At 41.0% G+C, this 16296-nt stretch overlaps 1 protein-coding gene across 1 annotated transcript in view; it reads right to left on the bottom strand.

The window, feature by feature from the left end:
• Positions 1-12624: 12624 nt before the first annotated feature.
• Positions 12625-16296, bottom strand: part of EXT1 (exostosin glycosyltransferase 1) — a 314014-nt gene continuing 310342 nt past the window's right edge. Inside the window, exons 10-11 of the mRNA XM_010863424.1 lie at positions 15562-15733; positions 12625-13169 (exon numbers count right to left, since the gene is read on the bottom strand). Of these exons, the coding sequence (XP_010861726.1) occupies positions 12984-13169; positions 15562-15733 (358 nt within the window). The 3' untranslated portion in view covers positions 12625-12983. The remainder of the gene's footprint in view (positions 13170-15561; positions 15734-16296) is intronic.

Here is a 16296-nt window from a genome sequence, read left to right as displayed (position 1 = left end):
CTTTCATCAAGAGGCTTTGAGTTCCTCTTCACTTTCTGCCATAAGGGTGGTGTCATCTGCATATCTGAGGTTATTGATATTTCTCCCGGCAATCTTGACTCCAGCTTACAGTTAATAAACTCATTTGTGTGTGTGTGTGTCTTCATGTGAAAAATCCAATAACTGTTTGGCAAGAATTGTATGAGGTGTTTCTGCATCATCATCACTGCCTAAGGATTTGTGTAGAAAATTATGTGCAAGATGTATTGAAGTGTGGTGTGTGTGTGTATATTTATATATATAAACACTTATCTGTGATTCTAGGCTGATATGCAGTTTCTCCAATTTTGAGAGAGAAGCCTACTGTACAGAAAGGGAATTTTTTGAAAGTCAAGTTATAAGGCAATAAGTAAATGAACATATTAATTTTACATTAAATATCACTTACCTTATGTCTATGCAAAGATGTGGGGAGTCATTGCCTTGTACTTGCTGGGGGTCCCATGAACTTTAAGATTTTTCTTCCTGGCCTCACCTCTAGCCTCTGTTGGCCACTGCCATGCCCTCAGTGGAAGGTCAGTGAATCCTGAGGGGGTTCTGTGTGCTCCAGGGGGAGACCTCTCTCAGCTTTCCTGCTTCTGCTCCCCAACCCCATCTTCGGTGGGCCACTGCCTCGCACCGTTTTGGTTTCTATGCCTCAGGGTGGAAGGGATGCTCTGCGTTTCTGCCCTCCTCTATGGTACTGGTGGGCCATTACCTTCCACCCAGAGAAGAGCCAGCATGCCTCCAGGGGACTTCTCTCAATCCTCCTGCTCTGCATCTACATTCATTTTCCTTGCATACAATTGGTGAGGCTCTCCCAGGAAAGAACTGGTAGATGAGCACAGCTCAACAGGCAACTGTGTCGCCTAGGAATCTGAACCCCTCACGCCAACCCATACATGGCCACTAAAAGTTTATGAGCAGTTCACCTGGTTTTCTCATTACCCCCCTCTCCGATGGAAAACAATTTCTGGTACTACAAGAATGAAAGCAGCCACGGGATAACTCTTCTCCTAAGAATAGATTATCTCTTCCTAAGATTTAGTTCATTTCAGTGTTTTTGCGTCTTCATCTTTCTGTCAGGCTTTCAATTATTATGACATGTAGCTTATCGGACTTGTACTCATTCGAAGGATGAGTGTGACAGTCTTTGGCAACTTTCTACATCCTAATCAGAAATGAAATGCTAGTTTTTCCATTTTGGAAGTCTTTAGAGCAAGATCTTTCCTAAAGATTTTGAGAAGCATAGGCTTTCCGCTCCCCTCCGCACACCTTCTCTGGTTAAGTGCCGCAGAATCAGTTCTGACCCTCAATTCCATGTTTGCAACCAAAACTTTTGCATTAGGAGCAAAGAAAATGGGACTCAAGGCAACTATTATTGTTGTTATTACTTACCTACTTACTTTACTTTTTGCTGGGAGTACTACTTACTGTTAGCCAAGCAGTCATCCTGAGCTGAACTAACAAAATCTTCATGTTATGATGATGTTTTCATATAGATCTACGGTCTGGCTTTTCTCTCTGTACATAATTCTGATGGAAGGTATTTGGGTCCATGTCCCTTTTTACTCTTTTCTGTTAAATTGCTATTTATTCTCTTAAATGCATATCTTCAATGCCAACGAAGTCTCCTCTGAGGTATGCTAAATGCCTCCTCTCCAACACATCTACCTTTGTTTATTGTTAGTGTGATTCTTACTGCCTTACACTATGCACATAATGCTAAAAGAAAGATGGTACCTCCTTCTTAAAAGTGCCAATGCATGATCTAGAACTGGGTCTCAATGACCTGACAGGCATGCAACTACCCTTGAGTTATGACGAAGCGTGGGGTCAGCATCATATAAATAGGACCTAAGATAGGACCTAAGAAGGAAGAGGGCTGGGTTCCCTTAAAAGCAAAACAGGCTGATACTGGAAGACAACAGGCAGCAGCTGCCAAGGAGGATGGCATTTAAAATACTTTCATTAAAATGTAATTGATGTGGATATTACCAGAAGGATGAAGACCATATATGAGAAGGAAGCTTTGTCTTAACTTCTTATTTCAACCTGAAGACAAGACATAAGGCACATGTTACCTAGAAAAGAAAAATCTTCAGCATGCAAAAAGAGGGCTTAGTTCAGTTCAGTTCAGTTCAGTCGCTCAGTTGTGTTCAACTCTTTGCAACCCCATGGACGGCAGCACGCCAGGCCTCCCTGTCCATAGCCAATTCCCGGAGTTTACTCAGACTCATGTCCATTAAGTTGGGGATGCCATCTAACCATCTCATCCTCTGCTGTCCCCTTCTCCTCCCACCTTCAATTTTTCCCACCATCAGGGTCTTCTCAAATGAGTCAGTTCTTCACATCAGGTGGCCAAAGTATTGGAATTTCAGCTTCAGCATCAGTCCTTCCAATGAATATTCAGGACTGATCTCCTGATCAGGATGGACTGGTTGGATCTCGTTGCAGTCCAAGGGACTCTCAAGAGTGTTCTCCAACACCACAGTTCAAAACTATCAATTCTTGGGCGCTCAGATTTATTTATAGTCCAACTCTCACACCCATACATGACTACTGGAAAAACCACAGCTTTGACTAGACAGACTTTTGTTGGCAAAGGAATGTCTCTGCTTTTTAATATGCTGTCTAGGCTGGTCATAACTTTTCTTCCAAGGAGTAAGCGCCTTTTAATTTCATGGCTGCAGTCACCATCTGCAGTGATTTTGGAGGCCAAAAAAATAAAGTCTGAAACTGTTTCCCCATCTATTTGCCATGAAGTGATGGGACCAGATGCCATGATCTTAGTTTTCTGAATGCTGAGTTTTAAGCCAACTTTTTCACTCTCCTCTTTCACTTTTATCATATTAGCAACAAGAGGGCTAATACCAATAAATTTGTCCTTCCAGAAGAATAATATTCAATTCTTTTTCTGAACACTGAAGATTACCCTTTATTACTTTTGCCTCCATGGACTCCATTTTAATAAACATTTTAGCTGCCAAACTGCAATTATTATGATTTTTTTCTACATAGCTTTTTATTGGGTTAATTTAAATTTCCCTTCAGTAACCATTATCATATATTGAAATTATCTGTGAATATGTAGCACATGGCTTTAAAATGTTTATAACATTTGACTTGTCAATTTTTGTCAGTAGCCATTATCATATATTGAAATTATCTGTGAATATGTAGCACATGGCTTTAAAATGTTTATAACATTTGACTTGTCAATTTTTGTCAGTAGCCATTATCATATATTGAAATTATCTGTGAATATGTAGCACATGGCTTTAAAATGTTTATAACATTTGACTTGTCAATTTTTGTCAGTAGCCATTATCATATATTGAAATTATCTGTGAATATGTAGCACATGGCTTTAAAATGTTTATAACATTTGACTTGTCAATTTTTGTCAGTAGCCATTATCATATATTGAAATTATCTGTGAATATGTAGCACATGGCTTTAAAATGTTTATAACATTTGACTTGTCAATTTTTGTCTACGCTTTATCCTAAGATAATGGTCATGGGTGTGAACAAAGATTTATCTTAAGAATATTTACCACAGCATACACCACATTGATCAAATGATGATTACAATACTTACACATAATTGTAAGAAAATTAATACCTAAATATCCAATAGTTAGGAATTAGGTTAAAAAAAATGTGGAATAGTCATACAAGGGAGTTCTGTGTATTCATTACATTCTGACTCTTCAAGATGATTGAATGTGTGGAAATATGTTCACTATATATTAACTTTTTTAAAGCATGTTATAAAACAATATGTGTATATGGACCTTTGGGGAGCAGTTAAAATAGCCTCTAAGTCCCCTTCTTCATAGTTTAACTTTTCTCTTAAATCCTAAGATGTAATGATCTGATCCTATCTGATTAAAGACACATTTTAAGTTTATTTCTTAAGTAGATTTAGCCAAGGAAAGCAGGTTATTTGCAGTTCAGTTTGGAAGAAAAATCCAAACTTGGCGAATACTTTATATATTGGCAAGAGCATGTTTTCTTTATTAACACAATTGAAGCCACCAGGAAAAAAAACAATAATATTTGGCACCCGAACTTCATTTTCGTCTTGAGCTACCACAACTATACTTTATTAAATGAGAATAAAAAACAGACCATTCCTCAAAGTTCAGCCAGGACATCAAAACTCGAGTCTGCATAATTTCTGCTGATAGATTGCCCATTCCTGAATGCTAGGAGGATTTCATGATGATAGGCACCAAGACCTGATTGCAGTTGAAAACAAGAGGTGCCTGTGGGAGGAGAAAAGCCAGTTTATCAGTATGAACACCCTAAACATTAAACTAAGACTGTTTGCCCTGTAATAGGCTTAGATTTTAAGACAGGGAAAGATTCCTAAAAAAAGCCATTTTGCAAAAATATTGAGTATTAATAATAGCTAAGAGTTATACATTTTTTGTTGTTGTTTAGTCACCAAGTCATCTCTGACTCTTTTGCGACCCCATGGACTATAGCCCAGAGGCTTCTCTGTCCATGGGATTTCCTAGGTAAGAATACTGGAGTGGGTTGCCATTGCCTTTTCTAGGGGATCTTCCCAACCTAGAGATGGAAGAAGCTGTGTCTTCTGCACTGGCAGGCTGATTCTTTACCACTGAGCCACCAGGGAAGCCCACGAGTCACATACTTATTATATACCATGTGCTGTTTTAAGAATGTTTTATTGATTAACGTATTTAATCCCTTTGAAAGCCCTATAAGGTATAGAGTAGAATTCTAAGGAAACTGAGGGAGAGAGGAAAGATCACTGAACTACCAAGAGACAGAATCAGGATTCGACCCAGGTATGAAACTGTGACTTTATGTAGGACACTTGGGCAGTTAAGTGAAATTAAAAGCAAATAAAAACCTTGCATAGGGTATTTGTCTTCTCGCTATCCTCCAAGGCACAGTTGAGCCTCAAACAGTAGGCATCATAGCCTAATTTGTTTCCCCTACATTCTGAGTTCCTGCAAATCAGAGTCAGTAAACATTAGAGGAGACCAGTGCGGAATGACGCAGGTATCCACAATAACTTCTGGTTTTCCTTTGTCATGGGTAGACTTGGTGTAAATGCTCAGACCATAAATCAACACCGGCTCCTACTTGTAAAGCAGGTGTGCTCGAGATATTTTTGCACACCATGGCATTTGTTGAAACGCCTGTGATGTTGGGTTGGCCAGAACTTAAGAGTGACTTCTTCACAAGCCTTCTTGTTTGTCCTCACACGTGGGAATGATTCTATCAGCAGCCACACTGCGTGGCAAGATTTCACAAGTAGCACTGTAGCAATCACATTCTAGTTTGGAACCTGGGGCTTGGTCAACTCATTTCTGAGCATACTCAGAAGACTTGCCTTAGACTTGCCTGGTCCGACCTCACCCTGACTTCTTGACTGGGGCAAAGAGTAGGATTTTTTCCATCTTTATTCTCTCGGATGCACCTAGAACAGTGTTCTGTATACAAGAGTTGTTCAGAAAATATTTGTATATTAATATTCTGAAGTCATCACTTTAGCCACCAATCAGATGGACAAACTGAAATACAGAACATAAAACCTCACTGATGTCTTAAATCAACACCCCATGTACAATCTGGAACTTGCTACCCTGCAAATACATGGAATTGGTAACTGATATCCTTTCTCTAAAACATGTCCAAAGAAAGAGGGTTGAAGGAAAGTAATAGACATGGAGAGGAAGGAGCACAGGGTAGAATGAGGAGGAGGTTCGCTGCTGTCATAAAAACCTCACTACAGTGGTCTTGAATCAGGGAGCTGCATTCACACCTGGAACCATTTATAAACTCTTTTGAGAAATGCCAGTCTAATAAATGCTTTGCCAGCCAGAAATTCATGACCTTTTCATAGCAGCCATGAAACCAAAGCGGGTAATGGGCACAGCTGTGAGGCTCCAGATGCTCTGGGGCCAGGCCCTGCCACGTTGTCCCCAAGTCCATGTGGAGGAAGGCTGAGAACTGGGCATATCATCACTGTTCACCCTGGCCTGCTTCCAGCAGTACCAGCTGCATCTGGACGGGGAGACGGCTGCTGCTGGCAGAACCATGTTCCCCAGGAGGCTGGGCACTGGGCTGCAGCCAGGCTGTGAGAGTTGGGCCTCCACCCAGTGCACGTGGTCCAACCTCATCTTCCAATCTCCCCCAGAATCTCCACCACACTTTGTGTTCCCTGGCGCAGCAAATCCTCCTTAGAACTGACATCTTTCTGTAGTCGACAGAAAAGATGGAAGGAAAACCACGCAGATGAAAAGTCATGTCATTTATTAATAATGTCTCTTTTTTTTCTTCTATAAATTGGAAGGAAAAAGTCTTTGGTGACACTCTCTATAAAACAATCTATCTCAGATGGGAAAACCCAGACATAAAGTTACACAGGTCAGTGAAGTAAATCAAGATCTATGGCTTTGTATTTTCTCACAGGCTCTCTCAATGCACACACTTCAGGGCTTAATTGCACTAGTTCAATAACAGTCTATAACAAATGGGGAAAACACTACAGCAAAGACCTGTGATGTTTCTAAAAAACATTGGCAACATATTAGAAAACTGTCCCAAAGGTACATCGTATACAAAATCAGATATACTTCTTTCTTCTTTACAACTTGCCACCTAAAAGAATTCGTTTCCCATGTCTTTCTTTTACTCCTCAACAATCCTATACATCTTTTCTTCAAAATGAATATACAAGGTTCATTACATGTAACCAGTTCATCTGCATGGCTTTCATTGTCATAATAATTACAATGGAAAGGAAAGGGATGGATTCCTGTAAAAGAAGAACAGAGAACTACTGCAGAAATCAAATGGCCTTTGAGGTCTAAAAGGTAAACCTTTATAAAAATAGACTGACTGAAAGGCTAGCTTGACTTGATTTTAAACAAAGATGAAAGTGAAAGTCGCTCAGTCTTGTCCAACTCTTTGTGACCCCATGGACTGTAGCCTTTCAGGCTCCTCTGTTCGTGGAATTCTCCAGGCAAGAATACTGGAGTGGGTTGCCATTTCTTCCTCCAGGGGATCTTCCTGACCCAGGGATCGAACCCAAGTCTCCCACATTGCAGATGGATTCTTTACCATCTGAGCCACCAGGTCGCCCTAAACAAAGGTGAGACCGTGCTAATCTGCCAGCTTTCTTGATGGTTGCTACTTGTCACTTTTCCAGAGAATACTACAGCCTCCCTCTCCTCTGGAACTGGGCAATGGAGTCCCAAATTCGGGTATTTCATCTAGGCTCCTGATAGGCAGCATGAAAGTGAGAAGAGAAAGTGTTAGTCTCTTAGTCGTGTCCGACTCTTTACAACCCCGTAGACTATAGCCCATCAGACTCCTCTGTCCATGGGATTCTCCAGGCAAGACTAATGCAGTGGGTAACCATTCCCTTCTCTAGGAGATCTTCCCAACCCAGGGACAGAACCCGAGTCTCCTGTATTGCAGGCAGATTCTTTACCACTGAGCCACCAGGGAAGCCCCTGAAACATCCTGGAACTCTAAATTAGTAACAACTACAGATAGTTCCTGCTAAATACAAATTAGAGCAATAAAGTCCTTTGATTTTTGGAAAGAGCGAAAGGGGAGATGGTTTTCAGGGGTCACTTTCCTTATCGAGATTATGTTGTAAACAGCAGCTTTTCCAGCCACAGCCTCTGGACAGCATTACTGAACTGACAGGAGAGACAGTGTTCTTAGATGCTTGATCCCATTCTTTTAAAGTAGACTTGGAGACAGGGAGTAACTGAATGTGTACTTGCTGAAGTTCTAAGACAGAAGGAGGCACAGGCTGGTATTAATACTCATTTACTGAGAACTGAAGTCAGAACAACCTTGTCTCTCTCAATCATGCCTGAGAGAATGAAAGTGAAAGTGAAGTCACTCAGTTGTATCTGACTCTTTGGGACCCCATGGACTGTATCCTACCAGGCTTCTCTGTCCATGGAATTTTCCAGGCAAGAATACTGGAGTGGGTTGTCATTCCCTTCTCCAGGAGATCTTCCCGACCCAGGGATTGAACCCGGGTCTCCCACATTGTAGGCAGACACTTTACCGTCTGAGCCACCTGAGGCCAGCAGCAAAAGAGCTTTCTTGGTTAAATCTGGCCAAGAATGACAGAGCCACCTGAAAGGTTCTTGTCCCTCATCGCAGCCAATGGAAATTAGGTAAATCACTTGAGCAACTGAAGCCCTGATGTACTGGCTGCTTGTCAATTATCTTAATTAGAAAGCAGGGGCATTTTTATTTGAGAGTTCATGGTAATAACTGGTCCTTTTTAAACCTGGAGCTCTTGGAGATCTGAGGGAAGACCTGAGCTGGGAAGTTTGCCTCAGCTCTTCATCCATAACTCAGCTGGTCTAGCAAGGCTTATTCAGATTCTAAGCTGCGGGGCTGCCTTCTCCTTACCCCCACCCTTTAAACAGGTTTGATTAAAATTTCATTACTTCTTAAGTCAAGAGCTCTTTTTCCCCTCACCTAACAGTATCTAGAACTATTCGCTCACCCCTAGTTAAAGTTCAATAAACTTTATGAAAGGCTACTAGCATAATTCTCCAAGCCAGGCTTCAACAGTATGTGAACTGTCAACTTCGAGAAGTTCAAGCTGGATTTAGAAAAGGCAGAGGAACCAGAGATCAAATTGCCAACATCTGCTGGATCATGGAAAAAGGAGGAGAGTTCCAGAAAAGCATCTACTTCTGCTTTATTGACTATGCCAAAGTCTTCGACTGTGTGGATAGCAACAAACTGGAAAATTCTTAAAGAGATGGGAATACCAGACTACCTGATCTGCCTCCTGAGAAATCTGTATGCAGGTCAAGAAGCAACAGTTAGAGCTGGATATGAAACAACAGACTGGTTCCAAATCAGAAAAGGAGTATGTCAAGGCTGTATATTGTCACCCTGTTTATTTAACTTCTATGCAGAACACATTATGGGAAATGCTGGACTGGATGAAGCACAAGCTGGAATCAAGATGCCTGGGAGAAATATCAATAACCTCAGATATGCAGATGACACCACCCTTATGGCAGAAAGTGCAGAACTAAAGAGCCTCTTGATGAAAGAGGAGAGTGAAAAAGTTGGCTTAAAACTCAACATTCAGAAAACTAAAATCATGGTATCTGGTCCCATCACTTCATGGGAAATAGATGGGGAAACAGCAGAAACAGTGACAGACTTTATTTTGCGGGGCTTGAAAACCACTGCAGATGGTGACTGCAGCCATGAAGTTAAAAGATGCTTGCTCCTTGGAAGAGAAGTTATGACCAACCTAGATAGCATATTCAAAAGCAGAGACATTACTTTGCCAACAAAGGTCCATCTAGTCAAAGCTGTGTTTTTCTGGTAGTCATGTATGGATCTGAGAATTGAACTATAAAGAAGGCTGAGTGCTGAAGAATTGATGCTTTTGAACTGTGGTGTTGGAGAAGACTCTTGAGAGGCCCTTGGACACCAAGGAGATCCAACCAGTCCATCCTAAAGGAAATAAGTCCTGAATATTTATTAGAAGGATTGATGCTGAAGCTGAAACTCCAATACTTTGGCCACCTGATGTGAAGAACTGACTCATTTGAAAAGACCCTGATGCTGGGGAAGATTGAGGACATGTGGAGAAGGGGACAACAGAAGATGAAATGGTTGGATGGCATCACCCACTCAGTGGACATGAGTTTGAGTAAACTGTGGGAGTTGGTGATGAACAGGGAGGCCTGGCGTGCTGCAGTCCATGGGGTCACAAAGAGTTGGACTCGACTGAGTGACTGAACTAAATGGAACTGAACTAGCATAACATTCCTTCAAACGACCAGGTTTCCAGAATCGTTCAAATAAAGGCTAACATAGCCTACTGTAAATGAAAAACAAAAATCACCCCAAAAGAAAAATTGAAGGAAGCGATTGAGATTGATCCTTTGAGCACCATTTGGAACAAGAAATTAGTGTCATGCACAGAAAATTCCACGTGCCATATATTGTACTTCTTCTGAAGCATCCTATTGGAAAGTGTGCCAATATGGTATGTCCAGGTATGTCCTAGCTAGGTTATCTTTTGTGACACGACTACAATGATTATTTCATGGCTTTTTCTCTACAGCCTCAATTTTGGGTCATTTTGCTTTTCCAACAAAGATGATATGGTTCATGTATATGTAAACTTGATTTGATTCTTATAAGCCTTCTCAAATGAATACATAAGCCAGAGTTAAAAGAAAAAAAACATATTTTTAAGATCATATGTCCTAATGTGGAGCTGGAAAAAGATACTGTGTGGGAATCATAAGTGGCTGAGTCCTCTTCGGAGTTTCTGCATGAAATTCATTACGTGGTTGGCACTCTACTCTCTGGTCTTGGCTCCTTCCCAATTCATGTTGGCCGACTTTGAGACCCCTGGCTATCATTAAAGTTGACTGAGAGATAACTCCTGACATCCTACAGAGATGGCTATGATTTGTCAACTTGCTGCAGTGAAATACAGCTCTTGCCTAAGTGAATTAAAATTACATCTTACTGTTGGGCCTCGCTGATTTGCTAAGCATTGTTCAATTCCCAGCTGTAGGTTTCAAATGGGAAAATAACATGCCAGCAAGCATTCTAAAGAGATGTGCTCTGAGAATGACATGAAATAAAACCATGGAGATTTCAAGTGGCTAAAAAGTATGTCAGACCCTGTTTTCATTTATAATTACCTTTTTTTTTTTCATGTAACATACATTGTTTGTGGAGAATATGCCCTGTGAACTTCGTGACACGTAAAGTAATTCCCTAGATCCATCCATGTGACTGGCTGGTACAATGAAGGACACAGATCTGCAAGCCAAGATGACAACTTGAGTTTCAAGTCGACTTGGGATCATTGAACAAAACATTGCATTCATTTTTGCAAAGAAGAAAGATAAGATACAGGGGTTATTTGGAAAACCTAAAGAATTAAATACAAATTTGCAGAGGCCAGATGAATAAGGATTAATTGACAACCCTTTAGGTTGCTGATGATACAGCTTAAATAGCATGAAATATATTTGGGCATGTAATAGAAGGAAACAAGTTCAAGTACCATGAACCTAAGAATTATTTTTCAATAAATACCTAAGAGATAGTCACATCCACTATGCAGAAGAAGTCATATGTATGGGAGTGGGCTATGGCTGGGTCAAGTTGAATGAGAGATTTAGGGAGCTCTTCTGAGTCACAAGGCTGCAGAGAAAAGACCATCTTTCATTGAAGTTCATTGCCTGTGTACCACTCACAACACAGAATCAGGACACGCGGGCTTTGGATCTTGCTCTCTCACTAAATAGCATACTTAGTCATCTCTCTCTCCCTCTTTCAATTCTCTTTCCAAGTTCCTCTTTCTCTTCCAGATGTCTACAATACAAGGATGAGTTCAAGTCTCCTGGATTTACGGTTTCCACTGACCTAAGCCAGACACCTGAAGTGATTTGAACACAATTCTGTGATGAAACTTTCTTCTCACCCAATCCTGGAAAAAATTTATGAGATATATGATAGTTGAGGGGCAAAACAATTTAAAGTATTTCTTGTTTATTTAGCATAAGAGGTCTTTCTCTTCTCTATTCTCTCTTTCTTCTTCCAAGTAGAAACAAGCATTTCATTTCAGAAGTCTCCATCTTTTACACTGGAATTAAGGGATATATCAGCTTGTAATTGCAAGTAATTGCAATTTTATAATAATCCGAAGCCAAAGCAGCATTTGTAGGAAAAGAAATATTCTTTTTAAGAAAAAGCACAACCACACTACAGATTAAAAAATTAAAACGAAATAAAATGGCTTTCACATTTGTTCCTGATTATTTTGTTTGCCAGATTCTTGCTCACAACAGTGTTTGGCTAAAAATGGTATCAGGGTCCCAGTGGTGAGATACGCTCCTCAGCAGTCCTCAAGTTCAGTGCTGAGAATTTAGACGTTGTCATTTCTTTCTCAATAGTAAAGACTCTGAAACTTCGGGTCACTCAACCACGAAAGAACTTGTCTTGTGACCTCTGCTTGTGCCACCAGCACATTCATTCTTTCTTTGCCTCTACGCCAAAGCCTTTCCCAACGTTAAGTAGACTTGTGTCAGTGGCTGAATGTGTAATCTCGCCCATCTCCCTGAAAAGCACTGGATAATTATTATGGGTCAGTATTTCCACCTCATTAATATGCTGGTGAACTGTTTGCATGGTTCCTTGTGCAAATTGCACATTTCTTAATTACACTAATGTTTTCTTGGTACTAATTCCCCCACCTCTCCCAGTGAAAAAGATGACCGTACTCCCCAAATATAAAGTTTTAAGTTAGAACTGTCTACTTGGAGGTCATAATACCTTCTCCCATGCTGCGATATTTTAGAGATAAAAGTTCAAGTGGATCTGCAAATTCAAAATGGAAAGCAATCTGCACTGGCAAAGTTGAAGAGGGAACCTGTCTCAGGTATGCTTGGCTGTTTCTTGACACAGGAGAGACTGACTCAGGGTGTTTTCCATGGAGTCTGAGCTTTTTGTAACTTTTGGGCACTCTGGGTGACCCACAGCAATGCTGTTTGTAGGGTGAGGAGCAGCAGCTTTGAAATATTCACAACCAACACAATTTTGATTAAAGAAAGAACTCTGGTTTTTAATAGTTTTGATCATTAAAAAAGTTTAAACCTGCATAGCAATCATTTCAAAAATAATTATTTAATGTTCCATAATTAAACTGTACACAACCTAGTCTTGGGACATAGAAGCCAGTGAGGTGAATCTGGAACAGTCCTGTGCAGTCCCCCGAGTCAGGAGTAGAGTTTCCATTGGCCATTTTTTTTTTTCCTGTCATTCTGTTCATCTTAGTTTATTTGGATGCTTGGCACAATCTGGCTCCGCTGCTGAGCGGACCTGCACACGGCAGAGAGACAGCTGACCCTGTCCTCCAGCCCTTCTCGCGGCCCCTCCCCGACTCGGCCGGGTTCCTCAAAGCCGCTCGATGTCTCGGTATTTCTTCCGCAGAATAGAGACCTGGTCTTTAAAGAGGACGGGGTCCAGCCTCATCTGAGAGTGGATCAGCGGCATGTAGCCAAACCAGCTGGCAAACGTATTCATGCAGCTTTGTCGCTGGGCAAAGTGGTCAGGGTCAGCCCAGCGGGAAGCCCGAGAGGTCTGCGGAAAGGGAGAGAAACAAGGAAGATGATGAGTTGGGCACCAGGCAAGAGGGACACACGGTGGGAAATGAAGTCGGGCTCAGTGGGCATGCGTTAGGGCTCTGGGTCTGGCCTGGCCACCATGGCCGCCCCATCCATGTGGCTGGTGAAGATGCAAGCACAGGTCTGGATTTTCAGCCTTGCCAGATGCCTTCCCCAGACCTGCCACGTTCCCCAATGTTCCAAACAAAGATCCACAGGCACTGACACAGTCTCTGGGCCATGAAGGACCTACCAACTGAGCTTCAGCTCTTGTGGTCGCTCAACAGAAAACTTCTTTTTGCACTTGGGGATAAATACAATGACTCATAATGTGTGTATGCTTTCCAAGATAGTTTTTTAAAGCCCTCCTGTGAACTTGGTTGATTCTGGGTAAGTAGAAAGATGGTTGCCACCTCTTCATTCTCCATGTTGACCTTGAGACTGGTTTAGATCATTTAAATGACTGACATTGATTTAAAAGAAAGCCATAAATGACCCCAGCGCTGAAATTTAAATGGACCAACAAAGCATAATGTCTTCATCTTTGTATCAAACAAGGAAAAGGTGGGCTGCCCAATTATGTTGGGAAAAATCCATGAATTCACTAACGTCAATAGGCGATTATTTAATGATGCATATATATGTATGTGTGTATAGCATGTTTGTATCCTCATACATTGTTAGAGAACACTTTCGTGGGAAGGTACATTTTGCTGTGAGAATCACTCAGAGTCACTGTAAAACCACAAGTGTCAACATGCTTGAAAGTAACCACCGAAGGTAAACACAGATCTCAAGTTACCTTGGAGCAGCAAAGAAACAAACAAAATACTATTTGTAAAGTGTTTTCATGAGCTCATTTGATTCTCTCAACAACCTGATCAAGAGACCTACCCGTGTAATAACATTTCCACTGTACAGATGAGGAAGCAGTTTCAAGGAAGTTAAAATTGTTTGTTCAAGGCTAGAAAGGGGCAGAACTCAGGCTTCATTCTCTCTCTTTTTTTTTTGATGTGGACCATTTTAAAAGTCTTTATTGAATTTGTTACAATATTGTTTCCGTTTTATGTTTCGGTTTTTGGCCCTAGGGCATGTGGGATCTTAGTTCCCTGACCAGAGATGGAACCCATACCCCTTACATTGGAGGGTGAAGTCATAACCACTGGATTGGCAGGGAAGTCCCCAGACTTCATTCTTTACCATTGGTACTAGAGGAACTCTGCTTGGTATCAGTATCAGATTAAGCTGACCACTTGAGTCCATATCAGAGTTGACAGTTCCAAGTGATAGTTGCTCAGTCATGTCCAACTCGATGCAACTGCAGCTTACCAACTGCAGCCCACCAGGCTCCGTCCATGGAGTTCTCCAGGCAAGAACACTGGCATGGGTTGCCATTTCCTTCCAGGGGATCTGAACCTGGGTCTCCTGCATCGTAGACAGATATTTTACTGTCTGAGCCACCAGGGAAGCCCTAGGGAGCTCCATTTTGCTCCTATTATTTGGGATGAGCTTGTAGATTATTTCTGAATGACCTGCTCATCTTCAAAAGGCCAGACCCCCTACATCCCAGCAAGCGCTCACATTTGAGAATGGAAACACTGTTGAGATCCTAAGCTCATTCTTATTCTCTTACAAATGAAAGAAAAAAAAAAAAAAAGAGTCCACTACAGAGTAGTGTATATGTTAATCTCAAACTCCTGATTTATCTTTCCTCTCCCACCACTATCCCTTCGGTAACCAGAAGTTTGTTTCTGTTTTGTAAATAAGTTCATTTGTATCTTTTTTTTCCAGCTTCCACTTATGAGAGATATCATATGATATCTGCCCTTCTCTGTCTGACTTACTTCACTTAGTATGATAATCTCTAGGCCCATCTATGTTGCTGCAAACGGCATTATTTCAGTTGTTCCCATGACTGAATAATATTCCACCGTATAAAGAATCTTCTTTATCCATTCGTCTGTGGATGGACATGTAGGCTGCTTCCACATCTTGGCGATTGTAAGCAGTGCTGCTACGAACACTGGGGTACATATGTATTTTCACATTAGAGTTTTCTCTGGGTATATGCCCAGGAATGGGATTTCTGGATCATATGGTAATTCTATTTCTAGTTTTCTTAAGGAAACTCCATACTTTTTTCCATAGTGGCTGCACCAATTTAGAGAGCTTTTATATTCTTGACATAAAGATACCCTTGACTTTCATCTTCCCAATTATGTGCCGACCATATGCTCCCTTGGGGCTTTTGGATGTGGTTTATTTCCTGGTATTTCCTGTTATGCTTCCTACAAGAAAAGCGTGTCCTCGTTACTACAGACTGAGCTACCAGTGAGCAAAGCAAAGGAGGAGAGGTCTCCTTCTCTTACCTGTCCCATCATCGTCTCCTTATACTGCTTCTTTTGGGTCACTTTGATTGGAGGCAATTTTGTCACAGCAGACACCAGGAAATTCATGAGTATGTCCTCACAGTTGGCCAATTGGTCCACCATGTTCTTCAGGCTGGCTGGCAGGTAATGGGTGTAAAGGTAGTGATAATATCTGTAAAAACCAAAGACAGGTATTAGCAGGGGCCATCACTGTATAACAACAGGTGGTCTTCTTTGAAAGAAAACACATACCCATTCTTTGAATCCCTAAACACATCATGGATGATGATGATGATGACAATTATCATTTATATGGTATTTACTGTACACCAGATAATGTTCTAAAGTGCCTTCTAAGAAATTCCTCACTTAATCCTTATAAGGAACCTATGATGTAGGTACTGTTATTATCCCTATTTTACAGACAAGGAAACAACATACAGAGACATCCACAGATGCAGATATTGTCTGCTCAGCCTAACTTTAAAATCAGGCTGGTTGGTTAGAAACTTAGACGTAAAATAAGTTACTTACACATATCATTACAAGCTGCTTTACAATTTTAATTATTGGTTTAATCAGAGCTATATTCAATACTATCCCATAACTCTGGTTCCAACAATATAATCATTCCATTTTGGGGGCCTCTAAGCCATGTATTGCATCACTTCTTAGAGCTATTAATCTGGTGGTCAATCATTATGGAGAAAACACAATTAATTTGAATTATTTCTC

Source organism: Bison bison, unplaced genomic scaffold (assembly GCF_000754665.1).
Source record: "Bison bison bison isolate TAMUID 2011002044 unplaced genomic scaffold, Bison_UMD1.0 scf7180017864491, whole genome shotgun sequence".
NCBI lineage: Eukaryota > Metazoa > Chordata > Mammalia > Artiodactyla > Bovidae > Bison > Bison bison.
Note: the sequence above shows the minus strand (reverse complement) of the source record. Positions and strands in the feature narration are given on the sequence as shown.